Below are 21,311 nucleotides of genomic sequence, written 5' to 3'. Positions count from 1 at the left end.
GGAAGTGGTAGTGGGCAGGAGAGAGTGTCCCATCTCCCTGGTCTTAATCAGTGAGGTGAGCAGAATGAATGAAGATGCAGACAATACTGGGAAGGGTGGTCAGAGAGGCTGTGTCATCTGGTGAAATCCAAGTTTCGCTAAGAGCTAGCAGATGGAAAGAGTGGAAGAGGAAGAGATTTAAGATAAAAGGAAGTTTGATTCCTAAGAAGCAGGCATGCCAGAGGACAAAAAAGGAAAGTCTAGGTGGAGTAAGGATGAAACTTGGGGGTGAGAAGGTCAAGAGAGGATGGGAATGAGGACTCCAGAGGTAGGGGATGTTTCTGGGTTGTGAATCAAGTGTGAGAATGTTCATCACTGAGTGGAGGGCGTCACTCCTCTCCTCAAAGAACATGTGCAACTGGAAATGAAAGGCTTGAAATTGAAGAAAGGGCTACTCTTCTTTGCACTAGGGGTTCTCTACATCCCAGTTGGGAGATTGGGTTGTCAGCAGGAAGTGAAAAATGCCTTGTGCTGGTACAGATGGAATTGGTTACTTTGGGCACAGTGAAAGGTATCTGACCTAGCCTCAAGTAGCCTTTCATCAGGAAGTATATTACACTGAGCAAGAGATGCTCAGGTGCTAGTACCTCTGTGCTCTGAGATGGCTAGATGGACAAGGGAGAGAGAAAGGATTATATCTGAAAATTAAAAAAATTTTAAACCTCTCAAGTTTAGATCCATAGAATCTAACTACATATGATGAATGATGATAGCCTTGAAACTAATTTCCAGAAACACAGTAGAGAAAGATGATGATGATATGAATCAAGTCAACTTTTCCCAGCACAATTTGTTTATGAGGTCTTGTGTATTGCTAAATGATTCCCACTGATTCTGTGCCACCTCCAGTGGTTAAGGGTTAACACATCCTCCTCACTCTGGTAAATGAGCATCAGAGAGGCAGTATTTTAGCTTACATTTGCCACTAAAAGCATTGCTATCACTGCAGCATGACAACTCACCTCATCAAGGATGATGTCTCCCTCAAAAAGGTTCAGTCCCAAAGCTAAGTGGCAAGACAAAACCTGACATTAGTAAATGAGTAAAATCCTACACGTGTATGCGGAATTTTCAAGAGAAAGGAATTCACAAACCTTCATTGATTTCAATTATGTCATTGTCTTTGCCACCATCTACATCAAATACTGAAAAGACAAATAGAGACAGAGAAGCAAAGGTTAATATTTGGCTAAAATGTTTTAGAGGAGAAATCTTTAGGTCACCTAATCACAAAATTATAAGTCATCTTACTTGGACCACTTCATGTGTTCTGTTTTCCTATTTCACTTGAGCATTGCCTGACTTTAGCATAAATCAATACAGTTGATAACAAATGTCTCCTTCTCCGCAAGACAGAAACCAGACTTGGAAGAGGCTCCACTGACACAGACAAGATACACTGAATTGGAATCAAACTGGAAACAGGCTGATTCAGTCAGCCTTGATTTGTCCATATGTTGTCACTTCAGTACAGACTGGAGCTTTTAGTAAATCACACAGACCAAAGCATCCAGGTTAAGCCTGAATTCCATTCTAAATTCCTAGGGAACAGAAAACATGATTGGTCTTATGACTCTATTTTGGTACAGCTGAATAGAAGCAGAATGCAGTATTTGGTCCATCCAATCTGGCAGAACCATCTTTCCAGCTGTAATTTTTCTTCTTGTGGATGTGTAAGATTTGACTGAAATAACAGCCCATCCAACTCACATACTATTTAGATGATATGAGAAAAACTACTATGAAGACAGGACTTCTTAAGGATTTCAAAGGGGGTAAAATGGCATAGTATGTAGAGTTGAACTTAAAGTCAGGCAGATCTGATTTCAGATCCAGCCTCAGATACTTACAACCCAGGGAAAGTGTCTTAACTTCCTCTCAGCTTCAGTTTTCTCATCTGTAAAGTAGGGATGATAATAGTGTCTACCTAGTTGGTAGATCTAATAACAGCATCTATCTAATAAGTATGCATTGTTACTATTAAATGAGAATATTTGTAATGCATTTGGCACATTTAGCCTGTCACATAGAAGGCAATACTTCCCTGTTCTCCTACATCGTTAAATTGCTGTGAAGATCAGATGAGACAGCATACGTAAACTGCTTCACAAACCTTAAAATGCTATATAAATGCAACGTGTTGATGTGGTTATTACTGTTACCACTCAGTCAGTGTTGTGGTCCATCACAATTACATGGTCCCAAATTATTAGTAGTTACTTTCAAGGTCCTTGTTACATAGAACAGATTTGTTCGGCTTTTGGTACTCAAACATTCATGAAGGATGATGCTAGTTGTAATTGTGCAGGGAATTCTGATTTTTATAATAATCAATATTATATGTGTAATGAATATACTAATAGATTAGATTTTGTAGAATTGCCTTTTCTAGGTTGTGAGTCAGACTTACAATATATCCTGAATTGATCAATCAATTCTCGAAAAGACTCACAATTACTGGGATCCTTCTGCCTATATATCTGAAGTGAAGCAAATCAAGGACTGTAGAATCTGTTCCCATCACAGAACTCTGGTTCTGTACTTTAGGGGAGGTGGTCACAACTCCAAAAGACTTGACTTCAGAATTGTTGTATTGTGGGACTTGTGGATTTCTCATGGGAAAACCACTAAATGATTGTTTTTAATCCACCTTCCCCCATCCTTCCCCAGTTGTGACTCAAGTATATTACCTGTGCTTTCACTTCAGCTAGAACATTCCTCATTCTGAAATTGACTAATTTAAACTACTTGATTACTGCACTGTGGTCTCTAAAACAGCTTTGTGTGGCTCTGAGCATTCTTAGGTTAAAGACTGGCTCAGTAAAAATCCTGTTACTATAATGCAGGGATCATTTTCTTTTTCATCTAATACAGATAAAACCAAAATTCCCTCAACCTAATTCATATAGAAGTGTCTCATCATGGTCTGGATTTGACCCTACATTCTCAAAGCCTCTATATGCAGGGCTAGCAGCCTGTGGTCATGGCACCAGCCTAGCTAAATTTGGAGAGGCTTTTCCTGAGGGGCTGGCCACCAGGTGCTGCATTGTGGGAGTCGTCCTCACTCATGCAGCCATCCACTTAGATGTAGAGGAGTTACATATAATAAGTACCTGTGGAAGGATAATACTAATAATAGTTAGCATTGATATAGCACATTAAGTATTTCAAAGTATTTTACACATTTTATCTCATTTGAGCCTCACTACCATCCTGTGAAGTAGCTGCTATTATGTCCATTTTACAGAGAAGGAAACTGAGTTGGAAAAGGCAAAGTGACTTGCCCAGGATCAGACAGGTAGGAAGTATTTGAAATAGGATTTAAAATCTTGACTCCAAATCCAGCATTCTACCAACTGCACCATCTAGCTGCCATGGATCATTGGAAGTACTGAAGGATAGAAGTCAATAGATGACTCACCAAAGGTTTCTGGGGTTGGCTGAGGAACAAAATGAAAAAAAAAGAAGAAGAGAATACATTATTCATGATAGACAAGATTTATCAGTGCTTCTTTTGATCTTACTCATCTTTATAGTAATAAAAGTTTTATTTGCTAGCTCACTAAAATTGATTCTTTCCCATCAGAGTACTAATCTTTATGAAATTCGAGCATCTAAACTGAGTTTTTACCTAAATGATTGTTTTTCATTAAAAAAAACAATACAGGGCACATTAATGTACTGTTGGCGGAGCTGTGACTTGATCCAGTCATTCAGAAAAGTAATCTAAAATTATGTGAAGAAAGTCATGATAATGTCCATACACTTTGATCCAGAAACCCCACTGCTAGGCTTCATGGAGATCAATGAAAAAAAAGAAAGGCTCCCACATACATATTTCAAAATATTTATAGCAGTACCTCTTGTCATATTAGTAGTTGGTTTTTGTCCCTTGTTTTCAAAATGGACATGACATCAAGAAGCTGCTGTCATAATTTGCAAGTGAATTGGATTTAAGTGGGGCTGGGCTGTGCAAAGTCACCAACCTCACTTTTTCCTTCTGAGTCACATGGGTCCAGTGGAATACCAAAAACCAAAAGCAACTTCAATGCTCATAGACTAGAAAATGATTAACCAAGTTTTAGTAGAAGAATGTACTGTTATATTATTATGTCCTCTAAGAAATAATGAATGTAATGACTACAATGATACCTAGGCAGATTTCTATAAAATGAGATATATGAAGTAAGCAGGACCAGGAAATTAATATACATAATAGCCACAAGAATGTAAATATAAAGATCAGCAACAAAAGCTTTTGAAACTGACAAATTAAAGTGACCAACCTTGGCCTCAGAGACATAATAATGAAAAGACACTCTCCACCTTCTTTGTAGAGGTGGGGGATTAGAGGGTGGAGTACTTCATACAATTATCAAACTTTTGGATATGTTGTTCACTACTCTTTCCCCCCTTTTCTTCATTATAGATGACGTCTCTTGAGGATGGACACATTGAGAAATACAAGATATATAAAAAGGGATAAGCCTATTTTCATTTATAACATTTTATCTATTTTAATTATTTCATTTTAGTTTATTTACTAACTTATTTTATTTAACAAAGAGACTTTGTAAATTAAAAAGAAACCCATTAGGTAAGAATGAGTGAATAACAAAGAAGATGATGGTTCCATTTCTGTCTGCTCTTGGACACCATTTGAAGTTCAGTTTGGAGCACATATTTTGGGAAGGGCACTGTCAGATTACAGTTTCCAGAGAAGAATCATCAGAACGCTTGATAGTACTGGGGATGATTTTATACAAGGATTGATGGAAAGAAATGGAAATGATTCATCTAAGGGAGATTTGAGGAGACATGAGAGAAAGATTACCTTGAAATATTTGAAGGGTTAATATATTAAATAGAAATTAGACTGGTTCTGTTTGGCCTTAGAAGTAGATATACGAACAATAGGGGAAACTGAAAAGAGGCACTTTCCAGTTCAAAATAAGGATAGGGTTTCAAAAATCAGGCTACCCCAAAGCAGAATTAACTATTAATTAATTAGACCAAGAAGTGGTAAATTTGTCACTGGAAGTCTTCAGGTGGAGACAGGATAACCAGATTGGACATAACAATACCAGCAATTCCAGTTGAGGGATAGACTTGACTAGGTGACCTTGAAGTTCTAACTTAGAGATTCTGCGATTCTTTGCAAATTGATTTTTTAGACTTTAAAACAATGCCATGACCAATCATGACTTTAGAACACAATCCGTAAAATTAAGATACGATAGACTAAAAGTATGGGAAAGGTATGATGGCCAGGTCACTAGACTTGGAATCCAGAAGACCTAGGTACAGATCTAGGCTTAAACACTTAGTAGCTATGGGAACCTTGGAAGTTCACTTAATCTCTGTGCCTTTGTTTCCTTATTTGCAAAATGAGGGAAGAAGGAGAGGTGAACAGGCAATATAATTTGCTGTTCTCAATTATTTGTTCCAAGGGAGTACTTAGGCAGAAGTTGACGAAGTATTTTAAAAATAATATATTTGAAAGTAGATTTTTAAAATAGATATATGTAAGAATAACTAATCCAATGTACTACTTCCTCAAATCAAAAGATAATAGTAAAAGAACACCAAATGTGAAGTCAAAAGATTTGATATTCTCCTCCTTACTGCTTGTAAGATCTTGGGGACAAGTCATTTACTTTCCCTGAAACTCAGTTTCCTGATCTGTGAAATTGGAATAAAATACTAAATCTACCTATCTTAACAAGATTTTTACGGACTCCAATAAATAGGAGATGCAAATGAGATTTTTAATCAGTAAAGTAATACACTCCAAGAAAGAAATCAACTTCTTTTATAAAAAAATGTGCAATGAAGAAAGTAAGGAATGCCTCAAACCTCAAAACTCAACATGTTTTACAGTTACATTTTCCTCAGGTCATTGGTTTCTTGAGAAAAAATAAAAATTCTAATTATTTTGAAAAGATGCATTAGTACACTTAAGAATAAAATGAAATTTCTGAAAACAGGTTCAAAATGCCAAGTGAAGTCCAGGCTGGTTCCAGAACAAACAAAATCACCTAAATTGGGAAGATGGTTCATGTGTCTGTTCCATCCACTCATCCAGTTTTTAAAGACCACAGCAATGTTCAGGAAAAGATTACCTTCACAGAGTGGGGCAAACAGATGTTCATTATGAGGGGAATGAGGGATACATCTTGGGAGGAAGGCTTACTTTATAGTACTTTGTACGAGTTTCTCATTTTTCTACTTGAGAAGGTGCATCCTGCCAATAGAACATAAATTCCTTGAGGGAAGGAACTATTCAGTTTCTGTCTTTGTGTCTCCATCAGCTAGAGCAGTGGGTTGCACATAGCAAGAGTTTAATAAACATTTGTTGAATTAAATTCATTTCATAAACACAAAGTATTTAGGCTCTTTCATCCCCACCCAGTCTATCCTACTTGTCTATCCACTTTTCACTGCTTCATACTATTTTAACTTCTCACACTCCACCTTCCTTCCTCAACTTTCTCTTGGTTATTCCTCCCTTTCTCTACTTCCCTGAGTCTAGTCTCCCTCAAAGGAATCTTTCTTGCTCATGCCCTGAGGTTCACTCTCTAGGAGGTCCAACAAAGCAGAAAAACCTGTGCTTTCACCTGACTGCTGTGGCAGCAATCCTGGATTTAGTGGACTTGGCAGCAGCTGGGCTAGTCTTACGGAAAGACAGATCACTATTCTCATAAACATTCATCATGATTCTATCGGTGAGGGATAAGAAAGGGTAGCTACACAAAGAAGAAAAGAGAGGAACCAGGGCTGACTGCTCCTATCTCCCATTCTATTTCAGCTGCCAATAAGGATAGGCCACCCAGATACATAACCAGAAATGCCCTTCTAGGTAGCCTAACCTTGGCCACAGTTACAATTCAAAAACAAATTCATCGTCATGTGTTTGAGTATTTTTTAGATCATTGGCAATTAGCTAGGTGACGAGAAGCTTGACCATGTATCAATCTCAGCCAGTAGTGGAGACGTCCCAAATTAGCAAATTGTTTATGCCTCGGTCTATTTCCCTGATTCATGTCAACAGGACAGGAAAAAAGGATCATGGTCAATCTATCGCTATTCTGAGGAAAAGAAATGAGCTGGTGGGTTCAAGGTAGTGCTGTAGAATGATTGCACATTCCACGCAAACACATCATTATTTTTTGACACCAAAAGGTTGTCTCACCCATTAAGAATGTATGTAAAAATACACAACTGTGTAAGTACATATATGCAATACATTTTAATAGTTGGTTTTAAGGCATTCATTACTTTTAGATATAACAAATGTTTTCAAAGAAAGGTTCACTTCTTCAGCATTTGTCTGCACTTTAACTTTATAACTTAATACATCTCTCCAAGCCTTTAAAATATAATTTAGTACATTGATTTTGTCCATATTCAGCTGGTACAGGGTACCTTTCTACCTACACAAGATTGGGCTAAAGCTAATAAGAAATCAGAAAAAGAATTCTTACTCTCCATAGCCCATAGCCTATGCCCTCACACTGGGATTTTCATTCAAATAATTTGTAAAAAAAAAAAAAAAAATCAATATTTTATCAGCCAATACCAAAAGTTGAACTTAAACAAATTTTCTTTTTGCCCCATCTTATCAAAAGTTAGTTTTGAAACAATGAAGCAGAAACAGAAACAACCAGGTACACCAGAGTCTCAGTCCCTTATTCTTCCTTGGATCTCTTGCTGTCCTCTACTACCCTACAATTAATCTATCCCAAACAGTAAATTCTCTTTGCTTGCCCTAAAAAAACCACTCTTTTCATGAACCCTGCCTGATTCAAATGAAAGACAACCAATGCTTAAATAAGGCTATTAATGGTATCACTACCCCACCCTTGGAGAGAAGAGGTCCCCTCCAATTTACTTGCTGCCCTCTAGTTGGCTTGTTTTGTTTTATTTTCCATATATCTTATATAACGTTCATTTTAATTCCTTACCATGCCAGAGACCAAAAGGAGAACCCCACAGAGCAGAAGCCAAGGCAAACACCATGAATCCATTTTTCATCCCTCGCTAAGAGCAACAAACTAAGAAATTCCAAATGCGTTGTACTTATAAAGAGGCAAACATCATAAATTGGAGCCTTTGATCTGTGTGAGGCACTTTGAAGATTAGCCTGTTCCTGGAGTAGTTCTCCAAATCAAGGAGGCAAAATCCTTAGTACCTTTCTGAGGTTGTACAGTTTATCTCATTTGTTTTTTAAGAGGCCTGGGAGGAGCCAGCCTGGCAGGTTAGATATCTAATCTTTATTTCCTGATGAATTAAAGTAAATCATATATGATAAAAAAGGTCAGCAATTAATTTTAAATTTATTCTTCCATTCAACAAGTTATTACAAAATATTGATTAATGGAGTGTCCGATAAATGCATATTGACGGACTGACATGATCAAATGGATGAAGCTACAGAGAAAGTGAAGCCACTTGGGTCTTTGATTGCATCTTCCTTTAGAGACTATACAGGTCCATTGGGAATCAACTGGTTGCCTGAGGATGTTGCATGGTACAGCCACATACATTCCTCGTCTAACTTCTTTGCACTGGGTTTATTAAAAATGAGGTTGGTTGAAGGCATGTCCTTTCGTTTCCCTTTTCAAGAATATCAAAGAGGGGGGGAAGGAGGAGAGGGGGAGAGGGGAAGAGAGGGAGAGAGGGAGAGGTAGATGAAACCAGAGTTATCATAAGACACAAATTTATATTGGAAGAAAACTTATCTCATTTTGTGAATTTGGAAAGCAAAGTCCAGAGAAGCAAAGTGACTATCCCAAAAATCATACAAATAGTAAAAGAAACAAAAACAAAAACCAGAACTGGGTATTAACCCCAAGTCCACTGACTCCAAATTTTGGAAGGGGATTTTAGTCTCTAGATAGATGGGTAGTCATAGGGAAATGGAGGGGGGGGGGGAAGACAGTGAATAAAGACAAAAAAATGGCTGAGTGATTAGAAAACACCTGTTGTCACTGGACTTGTTTTAAGTCACTTGTTAATTATTCTATGGGAATTTTCAGAAATGAAACATGTCACCATTTTCTACTCTAGATTCTCAAACTGTAGAGACCCATTGTACATTATTGAATTTTATCACTGAGTGAACATAGTTGGAAATATGGAAGCTGCATAGTTCTATGAACACAGTAGGTTCTTATGTAGAGGGGGATCAGAAAACTCCATTCTCACTTCCTCTAATTCAAGAGATAGCAGTGGGGGTGGGACTCTGGGGATTTTAGTAAGTGTTCACATGAACTGGATGCCAAGTGTCCAGTCCTACTCATGGAGAGGTAGTAACACAGATATATTGTAATTGCATATATGCTGAGCCACATGCAAGAAGATAAGAAAACCAAGTAACCAAAGGTTTACAACTTGAATTCCAAGCTATTAGATAAAAGGGCTGTAAGGGGATGGGGGAACGTTCCTGGAAATATCAAGTTCCTAGAGAAATTCTGGACCTGTCTTCCCATTTAGCCATGGAGGAATACCTAGACACAACCAGTCCCTCAGAGAGCACTGAAGCCTGGAGTTTGAGCCTTCCAGACAGAGAAGGAGGATCACCTGGGCAGCACCAACCCCTTAATCTACAGAGCTACAGTCACCCCCTGGCAATGTTAATGTGAAGCTGCTACTTGAGTGTCACTGCCTTTATCCGTGGTTGGATCTGTTGTGGTTTGAGGTGCTGGGAACCCCAAAAGGTAAGGGCACAGGGATCTGCCTCAAAAGAATTCAACCACTCAAGTCATCCTTCAGTCACAGTAGCAAGGTTTTGTTATAACACTAGTAAGGAGGGCAAGATTCCTAGTAGATCTGCAGCATTGTAACACCAATAAGGGTGGGTGAGATTCCTAAGGAATCTTAGAATTTGATGAGGATGGAACTGATACTTACATACATACATACATACATACATACATACATACATACATACATATATATATGTATATGTATGTATGTATGTGTATATATATATATATATATATATATATATATATATATATATATATATATATATATATATATATATATATATATATATATATATATATATAAAACTGTGAGAAGACCTGGATGGGATTAAGGAGTGGTAAATAGCCTGGTAGGCCCAGGTGCAACCTAGAAAGGATCTAGTATCAATGAAGTTAATTAAGTGATAAAGGTAGACTGGGGTGAATTGGTTGCCTTGGGTGGTAACCAGTGTGATTTGGGCCCCTGAAATGTATGAGAAAATCCAGGGACTGGGTCTTTTCCTTTTAGGGGTCCAGGTCCCATCACCCCATCAGATCCAGGAACTGGTCCCTCATTGTCCCAGCTGCTACCAACTTTTGAGTCAAAAGCTGCCATCTCTACAGTTGGGGTAATACAGTGAGAAATTAGTCAGCATTGCCCTAGGAAACAATAATAATAACAATGTTAGCTAGCGTTTACATATTGCTTTAAGGCTTACAAAGCCCTTTATGTATGTTAATTCATTTGATCCTCACAACTCTGAGGTAGCTGTTGTTATTATCACCATCTTACTGGTGAGAAAACCAAGGCAAAGAGAAGGAAAGTGACCAGGATCACCCAGGTAGTAGTGCCTGAGTCAAGATTTGAACTCAAGTCTTCCTGACTCCAAGTCCCACATATCATCCCTGGTACCTCCCAGCTTCTCTATGCCATCTTGTAAGCATTCCCCTATTCCTACAAACCAAGGACCCACTGCTCTTCTAGATCTTCCCAGAAAGAGGACAAGAAAGTGATTCCCCATTTTCATAAGCTCACAATAGCTTATGCTGATAAAATCATCATAAATAAATCCACACAGCATCCATAGGCATAATCAATTAAAATCCCAAACAAAGGCCCACCTCCTTATAGTATCATCAAATTGTACTGGAAACTCTCAGTAAGTGCTCATTAGGCACCTACTTGAGTGCATAGTCCTGTGTTTTGTTGTTGTTCAATCATTTCAGGTATCTTTGACTCTTTGTGATTCTATTTGGGGTTTTCTTGGCAAAGATACTGAAGTGGTTTGCCATTTCCTTCTCCAGCTCATTTTATAAAAGAGTAACTGAGGCAAACTGGATGAAGTGATTTGCCCAAGGTCACACAGCAACTAAGTGTCTGAGGCCAGATTTGAACTCTGGAAGATGGGTCTTTCATCTCTAGGAATGACACTCTTTCCATTGTGACATTTAACTGCCCCGAATTATACTGCAGAGTTTTGGTATTTCCAATTATGCTCATTGCTTCCTCATTGAGTTATAAAATTCAATAATTCACAATGAGTCTCTAGAGCTTGAGAATATGAAGTAGCAAATAATAGTGGATCTCATTTCTGAATATCCCCAAAGTACAGCTGCAGACATGAAGACATTAATGCTGGGCAACTGGTGAGTTTTCCAAATATCTAATGATTCCTTACCTTTATTTTTTACTTCATCTTTTTCCTCTTTACCTGTTATTACCCATCCTTTAACTCAGGGGTTCTAACCCCTTTGGTAGATTCGTAAAATATATGGATCCCTTCTCAGAATGATGTTCTTCCATGCATGAAATAAAATACATAAGATTACAGAAGAAATCAATTCTCCTATAATGCAATTATCATTTTTTAAAAAACCAAGTTAAACCTTTCCCCCAAGATGGTGTTGAAGGTGAAGAAGGAAGCTGTTGTCCATCCCAAGACAGAAACCAAGTTCAAGGCCTTGAAGGCCAAGAAGGTAATGTTGAAGGGTGTCCAAAGCCACAAGAAGAAGAACCAAATGTTCCCCGCCTTCCAGCGATTCAAGACAAAAACTTCAAAGGCAGCCCAAATACCCCTGGAAAATAAGCTCAGAGAAATAAGCTTGATCACTATGCCATCTTTAAGTTTCCTATGAAGATTGAGGACAACACCCTTGTCTTCACTGTGGACATCAAGGCCAACAAGCATCAGCTCAAGCAGGCAGTAAAGAAGCTTTTATGACCTCGACGTGGCCAGTCAACACACTAATCCAGCCTGATGTAGAAGAGAAGGCCTATATCTGGTTTGCTGTAGACTATGATACTTTAGATATTACCAACAAAATTGTAATCATCTAAACTGTGTCCAGCTAGCCCACTCCAACTACAATAAAAAGTTTTCCAGTATAAAAAAATAAGTTAACAGATTCCCCCAGGTTAAGACTCCCTAAGTTAAGTCAGCTACAATCATTCTCCCTTAATTTTCCTGTCTCCACTCTCTGAGCTAAGGAAATCTAATTATGTTATTGACCTGGGAAGTTTATATCAAGCATAAGGGAGGGTACAAAGAACCGTGGGATTCCTTGAATCACTACAGTAACTAATGACAAACAAATATATCCTTTGCAATCTTTTACCTTATATACTATTCAATATCCTGGACAACAGGTAGGCCAAAAATCCATTCTTTATGAAATTTAAATATAAAATGAAAAGCAGGAAGCTAATGAAAGAACCAGATAAACTGTGGCTAAGAACCCAATATATAATGCTTATTTTACAGTTTAATGATTAAAGGGCTTTCTCTAAGTCATTCCATGTAGGGTAGACAGGAAAACAATTTGTCACCAGTGGGCATTCTCATTCCTCTAGGAGCTGTACCTGCTTCTTACAAAAGTCTGCCACTTGCTCTCTTCTCATGAATCTTGGCATTAGGAGGTTTTTAGGGAATGCTAAAATGTTTATTTATGAACCACGTTCTACAGTGTCTGTGACAGGATACCAGGTAATATTTCTTACGGCCAAGTTATAAAACCATTTCTGATCCACAGAAGCAAGCCTGGTGACAAGTATGGACAGGGTGGCAAACTCCCAGTGTGTCAAGATCAAATCCTCAATGAACAGTTATTCTCAGAACTGCCCAGGCTACCAGGCAAAGAATAGTTATTTTAAACAGGCCTGCAGTCCTGTGACTCAAGGAAACACCGATAATACATACAAAAATGATGTCTGACTTGCAAATGAGATTCAGTTAAACAATTCAACAAAACTTATAGATGTAGGAGGCTTGAGGATGACGGCTATCAAGACATTTTGAAACCTCTGGGATTCAGAGTGGCTTTGAGCAGAGGTGTCAGTCATGTCCCATATGGAACACTACTGAATTGTAATTTCTCCAGAACCTAAGAGGTAATTGGGAAATATTTAACACAATAATAAAAGTACAATAGAAGATAATAATGTCAACTTGTTGTTTTCAAAGTCAATACACAGCCAATGCCTATGCATGATTTAGTGGACCCCATCTTTATTTGAGTCTGACACCAGTGCCCTAGAGCACTGAGAGATTAAATGATCCTCCCAGAGTCACACAGCTATAATGTCAGAGCAAAGACTTGAAATCAGGCCACGCTAGCCCTGTCTCCACTCTGTCCTATCCCCTTTGTGACGTCATAAAGACTTCAGCAAAAGGGTCAAAGGATATTTGGACCTCTCCTCAAGTCCATTGCCAAACAATTATTCTTGGTAAATTTCTGTATTTTGAGCTTCCCAGTACAGATTTTATATCAATCTTAAGTCTTTCAGGAGGAATTCTGCATCCATAAATTAAAACTGAAAGGAAACAAAATTAATCTAGGACAAAGAAAGGAGATGAGATCAGAAGCAGGCACTTCTACAGGCTCTGCTGGAGCCCTACTCCTCTTCAAATACTAAACACGATGAGGGCCAGACAACAGCCAAATCTGGGGAGGAATCTGGTGAAATAAAGGAAAGAGACATTTTGCAGCATGAGTAAAATGGACCATTCTAATCTAGGAGAACAGGAGAATATCAAATGGGACAACTTTTTTAGTCATGATATTAACTTAATTTTAATCATTTTCCCTTCTCCAGACCAGTATCACCTGAAAATCTTGGTCACCTACTTAAAGCACAGATTTCCCAGCTCTATCCCTCAGTCCCATTATCTATCCATCAAAACTTGCCTTGGTCTCCTAGAATATAATGGTTTACTGTGGAAATACAATCAGGATAACACAAGATCTAGCAGCTTCTACACTAAGGCATTGAAGGACTTGAAATATGATATTCCAGAAGTCAAAGGAACTAGGATTAAAAGGATTAAAACCAAGAATCACCTGCCCAGCAAAACTGGGTATAATACTTCAGGGGAAAAAATGGTCATTCAATTAAATAGAACACTTTCAACCAATCTTGATAAAAAGATCAGAGCTGAATAGAAAATTTGACTTTCAAATGCAAGAATCAAGAGAAGCATGAAAAGGTAAATAGGAAAGAGAAATCACAAGGGACTTACTAAAGTTGAACTGTTTACATTACTACATGGAAAGATAACATTTGTAACTCTTGAAACTTTTCTCAGTATTTGGGTAGTTCAAGGAATTACACACACACACACACACACACACACACACACACACACACACACACACACACACATAATAGACAGAGGGCCCAGGGTGAGTTGAATAGGGAGGAATAATATCTTAAAAATAAAATTAAGGGGTGAGAGAGGAATACATTGGGAGGAAAAAGGGAGAAATGGAATGGGGCAAATTATCTCTCATAAAAGAGGCAAGAAAAGGGGGGAGGTGAGAGGGAAAAAGTGAATCTTACTCTCATCAGATTTGACTTAAGAAGGGAATATGCACACTCAATTTGGTATGAAAATCTATCTTATACTACAGGAAAGTAGGGGAGAAGGAGATAAATGGCATGGGAGATATGATAGAAGGGAGGGCAAATGGGAGGAGGGAGTAATTAGAAGTAAACACTTTAGGGGAAGGATAAGGTCAAAAGACAGAACAGAATAAATAGGGGGCAGGATATTATGGAGGGAAATATAGTTTTTCACAACATGACTATTATGGAAGTCTTTGCAAAAGTGCACATATATAGTCTATATTGAATTGCTTGCCTTCTTAGTGGAGATGGGTAGGGGAGGGAGGAAGGGAGAGAAGTTGGAACTCAAAGTTTTAGGAGCAAATATTGAGAATTGTTTTTGCATGCAACTGGAAAATAATAAATAGAGGTAATGGGGTATAGAAATCTATCTTGCCCTACAAGAAAAGAGAGAAGATGGGGATAAGGGACAGGAGAGGTGTGATAGAAGGGAAGGCATATTGGGAGAAGGGGTAATCAGAATGCATGGTGTTTTGGGGTGGGGGGGAGACAAGAGATGGGGAGAAGATTTGGAACTCTAAATCTTGAGGAAATGAATGCTGAAAACTAAAAATAAATAAATAAAATTTAAAAAATTGTAAACTCCCTAAGCTTTTATAGCCAAGTTCCACAGTTTCCAGGTCAAAGTGAAAATACTTCAAGAAGCCAAAGATAACCATTCAAATACAGTGCAGCTAGAGGCAGCTACCACATTAAAGGAGTAGATAGCTTGGAGTATGATATTCTGGAAGGCAAAGAACTGGGATCATGACCAAGAACAACCTACTTAGCAAAGTTGGATATAATCCTTCAAGGGAAAAAAATGTTAATTGAATGAAATAGAGGACTTTTAAGTATTCCTGATGAAAGAGCTAAAGTAGAATAGAAAATTTGACTTTGAAATACAAGACTCAAGAGAAACATAAAAAGGTAAACATAAAAGAGAAATGATAGAATAAAGTTAAACTCTTTACCTTTCTGTATTGGAAAATAATATATATGTAAAGATAATATATGTGCCTTCTAAGAACATTATAATTATTCTATATTGTGCTAGAAACTATAGAATCCATAGCAATAAGACAAAAAATAAACTTTGAGTTGGCTGAGGAACAAGAAAGAATAAAATATATTTTCTTGATAAACAAAATTTGTAAGTGCTTTTCTTCATCTTACTGTCACATTTAATAATAAAATATTGATTCTTTGCCCTCAGAGTACTAATTTTTATGAAATATGGTTATCTAAACTGAGTTTTTGGGGGCAGCCAGGTGGTGCAGTGGATGGAGTGTTAGACCTGGACTCAGGACATTTACCAGCTGCATGTCTCTGGGCAAGTCACTTAACCTTCTGTTTGTCTCAGGTCCTCATCTAGAAAATGAGGCCACACAGTAAGAGAAAATGGCAAATCATTCTAGTGTCTTTGCCAAGAAAATCCCATGGACAATGGGGTCATTAAGAGTCAGACATTACTAAACAACAACAAACTGAGTTTTTACTTGAATGATTATTTGTCAATAAAAAAATAAAGAAACATAGAATAAATTAATTCATCATTTGTGGAATTCTGACTTGATCTAGGCATTTGGGAAAACAAGTATTGTGAAGAAAGTCATGAAAATATCCATATCCTTTAACCCAGAGATTTCACCGCTAAATATATAATTCAAGGAGATAATTTTTAAAAATAGGATTGTATTGATAATGCATTTTTGCTTATTTGTTCATGTAATTTTGCTTCTTACTAGAAGAGAATTCCCATCCATTAATAGACCCATGTGACCTACTTAAGTCACTTGGCAGCCTGAGTCACATGAGTTAATTAGTCAGAGAGCAATCAGAGCTGGTAAAGGCATCAATGAGTGGGAGAGCTTGTTTGTGGTTTTGTTTAAGGGAGCCTGTTTGTGATTTAAGGGAGCTAGTTTATGGGAAGCCTAACAGAGGGAAGGCTTGGGGTGCTAGTGCCCCATGCGTTGTTCTTATGTATAGATTTCTTTGCTGCTATGATGGATTTGGCTTTCTGGTATCTGAACAGATGTTTTTCTTCTGCCTTCTATATGGAGAGTCAATTGTATTTCACAATTCACAATTGTGCTGGCATATTCATGGTTGCAGTAGGTGCTCTAAATATCGTGTTAGTGCAACAAAGATTCCCACATGCATATATCAAAATATTTATAGTAAGTCTTCCAAAAATTAGAGGTGTCCTAAAGCAAGTAAACTACCTCAGGAAGTGGTAAATTCATCACTGGAGGTCTTGGAGTGGAGGCAAGATGGCCAGGTTGGGTGTACGTATAGTAGCGGTTCAGCTGAAACATCTTCCGTCAACTGGAGATGAATTGGTTGGCATGAGTGTGATGGGCCAGGGCCATCTCTTTGCCCTAGACCTGTTAAAGACTAAGGTAAGAGACTGTCAGCCTTTCTTTAAGTTTTTGGAAAGATCCCTAGGGAAAATGGGACCAAAACTGAGTGTAGACTTGGTCCCCAGGCAGAAGGGTTTACTAATCATTCCCTCGCCCTTTAATCCCAGAGACAGCAGAAAGTGAGAACAATGTCAGAGGGAGTGTTCTCATACACTGGGTGTCCAATGTCTGAATCCAGTCATGGAAAGGTAGTAAAAGAGTTGTATATTGTATTTGCATATGTACTCAACCACATATAAGACAATAAGGAGACAAAGTGGCCCACAGGTTAGCACAATTGAATTCTAGTTGCTTACAAAAAGGAGGATTGTCTTAATGATATCAACTACCAAAAAAGATTCAGGACCAATATTCCTGTTTAAAAAAGGAGGAGTACTTGGACAGGACTACCCTCTTAGAGGGAAGAGAAGCCTAGAGTTCAAGTCTTCCAGAGAGAGAAGGATTTGCTTCTGGAAAAAAGCAGTCCCTTAATCTGCAGATCATTGTAGCATAAATGTGCAATTGCTATTTGTCTCTGCCACTGCCTATAACCATGTTTGGATCCAGGAATTGGTCACCCTGAATTGCTATTGTTTGGGGAGTTAAAAGGCTGCCAACTCTAGGACTGAGAAAGTAGGGTGGGGATTAGTCAGCCTTTATACAATGCTTTAAGGTTTGCAAAGTTCTGCACACATATTAACTCATTGGATCCTTACAACAATCCTGTGAGGTAGGTATTCTTATTATCTTCATTTGCATAGATGAGGAAACTAAGGCAAACAGAAGTTAAGTGACTTGCCCAGAATCACACATCTAGTAAGTATCTGAGGAAGGATTTGAATTTAAGTCTTCTGACTGCATTCTTCATACTTCATTCATAGGGTCTTCTAGCTTCTTTATGTCACTACACAGGCATCCTCCCACAAACCAAAGGTTCCCTGTTCTTCTAAATCTTTCCAAAGAAGGAAAAAGAGGCTGACTCAGCAGCTCACCTTCCTCTCCCTTTTTATAAGCTCTAGCTTACAACAGCTCATGCCAATGAAATCATCATAAATCCATGCACACAGCCCCCACAGGGATAATCAATCAAATTCCCAAACAAAGGTTCATCTCTTTATAACCTCATGTAGCTGAATTGGGAACACTCAGATCAACCCTTTATATAAACATCTATTACATACAGCCTTGTACCTACTCCATACAGCTTTGATATTTTCAATTATGTTCACTGTTTACTCACTGAGTTATAAAATTCAATAATCTACAATGAGTCTCTAGAGCTCGAGAATATGCGGCAGCCAATGGGAGTCAATTTCATTTCTGAATATTCCCATAGCACAGTTGCAGACATAAAGGCATTAATGCAGGGATGATAGGGGAATGTTCTAAATACCAAATCATTCCTTATCTTTATTCTTTACCTCATATTTTTCCTCTTTGTCTACTACAGGACTGTTAAGCCCTCTCAGGGGCTCTAATTACTTTGATAGTCTGGCAAAGCCTATGACTCCCTTCTCAGAATAATGTTTTTTTCAGTGCATGAAATATAATATGTAGGATTACAGAGGAAATCAATTTTTTGGTAACACAATTTTTGTTGTCTAAAGCAAACAAACAAAAAACACACATTTACCTCCAGGTAAATGATCCTTTAACTCATATACAATCACTTCCCTCTTAATTTTCCTGGCTCTTTTCTCTGATATGAGGAAATCTAATTACACTCTTAATATTATGAAGTAATAATAGGTTTCCTGGAGGTGGAAAGAAGACATCCCTGGTATGCCTTGAATCACTAAAAAGCAAACAATTCTAATGACAAGGAATATATCCTTTAAGATTTTTTACCTTATGTACTGTGAAATGCTGAGGAGAGAGTATAGGCCAAAAATCCATTCTTTATCAAATTCAAAAATAAAAATGTTGCTAAAAGACAGAAGGTGATTATAAGTAGGAGGCTAATGAAAGAGTCAGATAATCTGTGGCTAAAACTCAAACCACAGTCCTTATTTTACAGTTTCATGATTTAAGGGCTTTCTCTAGGTTCATTCCTTCTAAAGTAGAAAGGAAAGCAGTTTTTTACCAATAGAAAATCTCAATCTATAACAGCAAGCACCCTGACACACATCCAGGATGACCTTCTGGCACAGGTTCTTAGATCTGCTTTACTAGGGAAAGCAACTTAAAATTATATTTTAATTATATTCACCAACAGACAAAATACAAGCAGAGACATAAAGACAAGCAGACAGGGCTTCTATCTGACCATAAGTAATACATGCATCACAGATCAACAGACAGATGCAACTGTCTGACCATTTTATACATACATAGTTACCAGTGAGAGAAGCACCAACATGTGGGTTTTCAAAGCCTGCGGGCTCCTTAGTGGCTGCTCAGAGTCTCATCTGGCACATGAACTTTCTTCCACAGAGTAAGCCCCAAAGCAAAACCTCACCTCAGAGTATTTATACACTTTTTAGAGCTGGAGGGCACAACCCTCTGACCCAGTGCCACATTAGAAATTAACAAAAAGTATGGGTCTTCCTACAAAACAAGCCTCTCCTAATCAAGCTTCTCTTAATGAGCCCCACCTGAGGCCTCTTAATGGGTGGGGAAGATCTTTGCATTACATAGTCCTCCAGAAACTATATCTGCCTCATCCAAAAGGGTTCTTCCAGCTCTCTTCACTTGTGTCCTGATATGAGGAGGCATGAACCATGGGGTTTCTCAACTTTCACATCATTTGTGATAAGATATTAAGCGATCTTTCCTATGTTGGTCACCAAGTTATAAAGCCACTTCTAATCCTAATGCCCAAGGCAACAGGCTTGGCAACAAGTATGGATAGGGTGGCAAAGTCCTTGGCAAGCCCAGTGTGCCAGTTCTAATTCTCAAAGGACAACTACTCTGGGAACTGCCCAGGCTCCCAGGAAAACAGTCATTGTTCTAAGCAGGCCTGAAGCCTTTGGCTCCAATAAGCATTGATATTATATTTAAAAAGAAGTCTAACTTGCAAATGAGTTTCAGTCAAAAATCCAATAAAAAGGGAAAGGGAATGAATGGATCAGTGATTTCACTAGCATAGGAAGCCTAAAGATGACCTCTACTAGGACAAGTTAAAACCTTCTCTGGGATTCAGCAAATCTCCCTCAGTAACATACTGTATTTTTTTCATGTCCAGTTTCCCCTTCATATTAATACTTACATTACCTGTATTTCAAGGGGTTTTTTTGGAGAGGAAGGTCCTTGTATACCTTAAAGTACTAAATAAAAGTGTTGTTAGTCTTTTTTTTAAATCATTTTTTTCTTTTCCCTTTTCTCTTTACATCATCTGTAAGATACAGATGATAGTAGCATCTGTCTCAAAAGGTCATTACAAAGATCAAAATGAGATGACATCCATTAAGTGCCTTGTCTGCCTTAAAGAACTATATCAAGTCAGGTCAGCATCTTTTATTAAGCACTTATTTGTTATGTACCAGACACTGTGTTGAGTATGGAAAATACAAAGAAAGGCCATAGATAAATAAATGGATAGGTAAATGAAAAGACAGCCCTGTTCTTCTCAAACTCACAGATCAATTGGAGGAAACAGCGTGCAAACAACCAAATAAAAATAAGACAAATACATGACAAATTTATGATAGTCTCTGAAGGAAGACACCAGCATTAAAGGGGTAGGTACAAAAGGAGATTGAGAAAAGGTTATTGTTGAAGGTGGAACTTTAGTTAACATTTGAAGGAAGCCAGAGACTGAGATGAGGAGAATGAGCTCTGGGCAGGAGTGTCAGCCAATGAATATGCAGAGTTGAGAGATGAAGTAGGGAATCTTTTATGAGGGAGAGCACAGAGGGCAGTCACTAGCTTGCACAGTACAGGAAAGGAAGTGAGGTATAATAAGATGGGAAAAGTAGGAAGAGTTCAAGTTACGAAGAATTTTAAAGGATAAAGAATTTCATATTTGATTCTCAAGGTAAAAGGTAGTCACTGGAATTTATTGATTGAAGGGGTAGCATGCTATGGTCAGACCTCCTCTTTACTGAGATCAATTTGACAGCTGGTTGGAGAGGGGAGAGAGTAGATGCAGGAAGATCAACCAAAAGACTATTAAAATAGTCCAGGTGTGAGGTGAGGAGGTCCTGCTCCAGGGTGATGGCAGCGTTAGGGGAGAGTTGGGCATATAAGAGAGATATTACAAAGGTAGGACTTAGGCATTGAATGGATATGGGAAGAGAA

General features: G+C 38.0%; 1 protein-coding gene across 2 annotated transcripts in view; it reads right to left on the bottom strand.

The window, feature by feature from the left end:
- LOC140501186 (meprin A subunit beta-like) overlaps positions 1 to 8,238 on the bottom strand; it is a 48,728-nt gene extending 40,490 nt beyond the window's left edge. Inside the window, exons 1-4 of one of the 2 annotated variants that reach the window (XM_072604498.1) lie at positions 8,004 to 8,238; positions 3,461 to 3,479; positions 1,134 to 1,184; positions 1,002 to 1,045 (exon numbers count right to left, since the gene is read on the bottom strand). In XM_072604498.1, the coding sequence (XP_072460599.1) occupies positions 1,002 to 1,045; positions 1,134 to 1,184; positions 3,461 to 3,479; positions 8,004 to 8,066 (177 nt within the window). In that variant the 5' untranslated portion in view covers positions 8,067 to 8,238. The remainder of the gene's footprint in view (positions 1 to 1,001; positions 1,046 to 1,133; positions 1,185 to 3,460; positions 3,480 to 8,003) is intronic. The other variant, XM_072604499.1, reaches the window with a different exon arrangement.
- Between the last annotated feature and the right edge of the window lie 13,073 nt (positions 8,239 to 21,311).

This window comes from Notamacropus eugenii, chromosome 4, assembly GCF_028372415.1.
Source record: "Notamacropus eugenii isolate mMacEug1 chromosome 4, mMacEug1.pri_v2, whole genome shotgun sequence".
Lineage (NCBI taxonomy): Eukaryota > Metazoa > Chordata > Mammalia > Diprotodontia > Macropodidae > Notamacropus > Notamacropus eugenii.
This window is presented reverse-complemented; position numbering and strand designations above follow the sequence as displayed.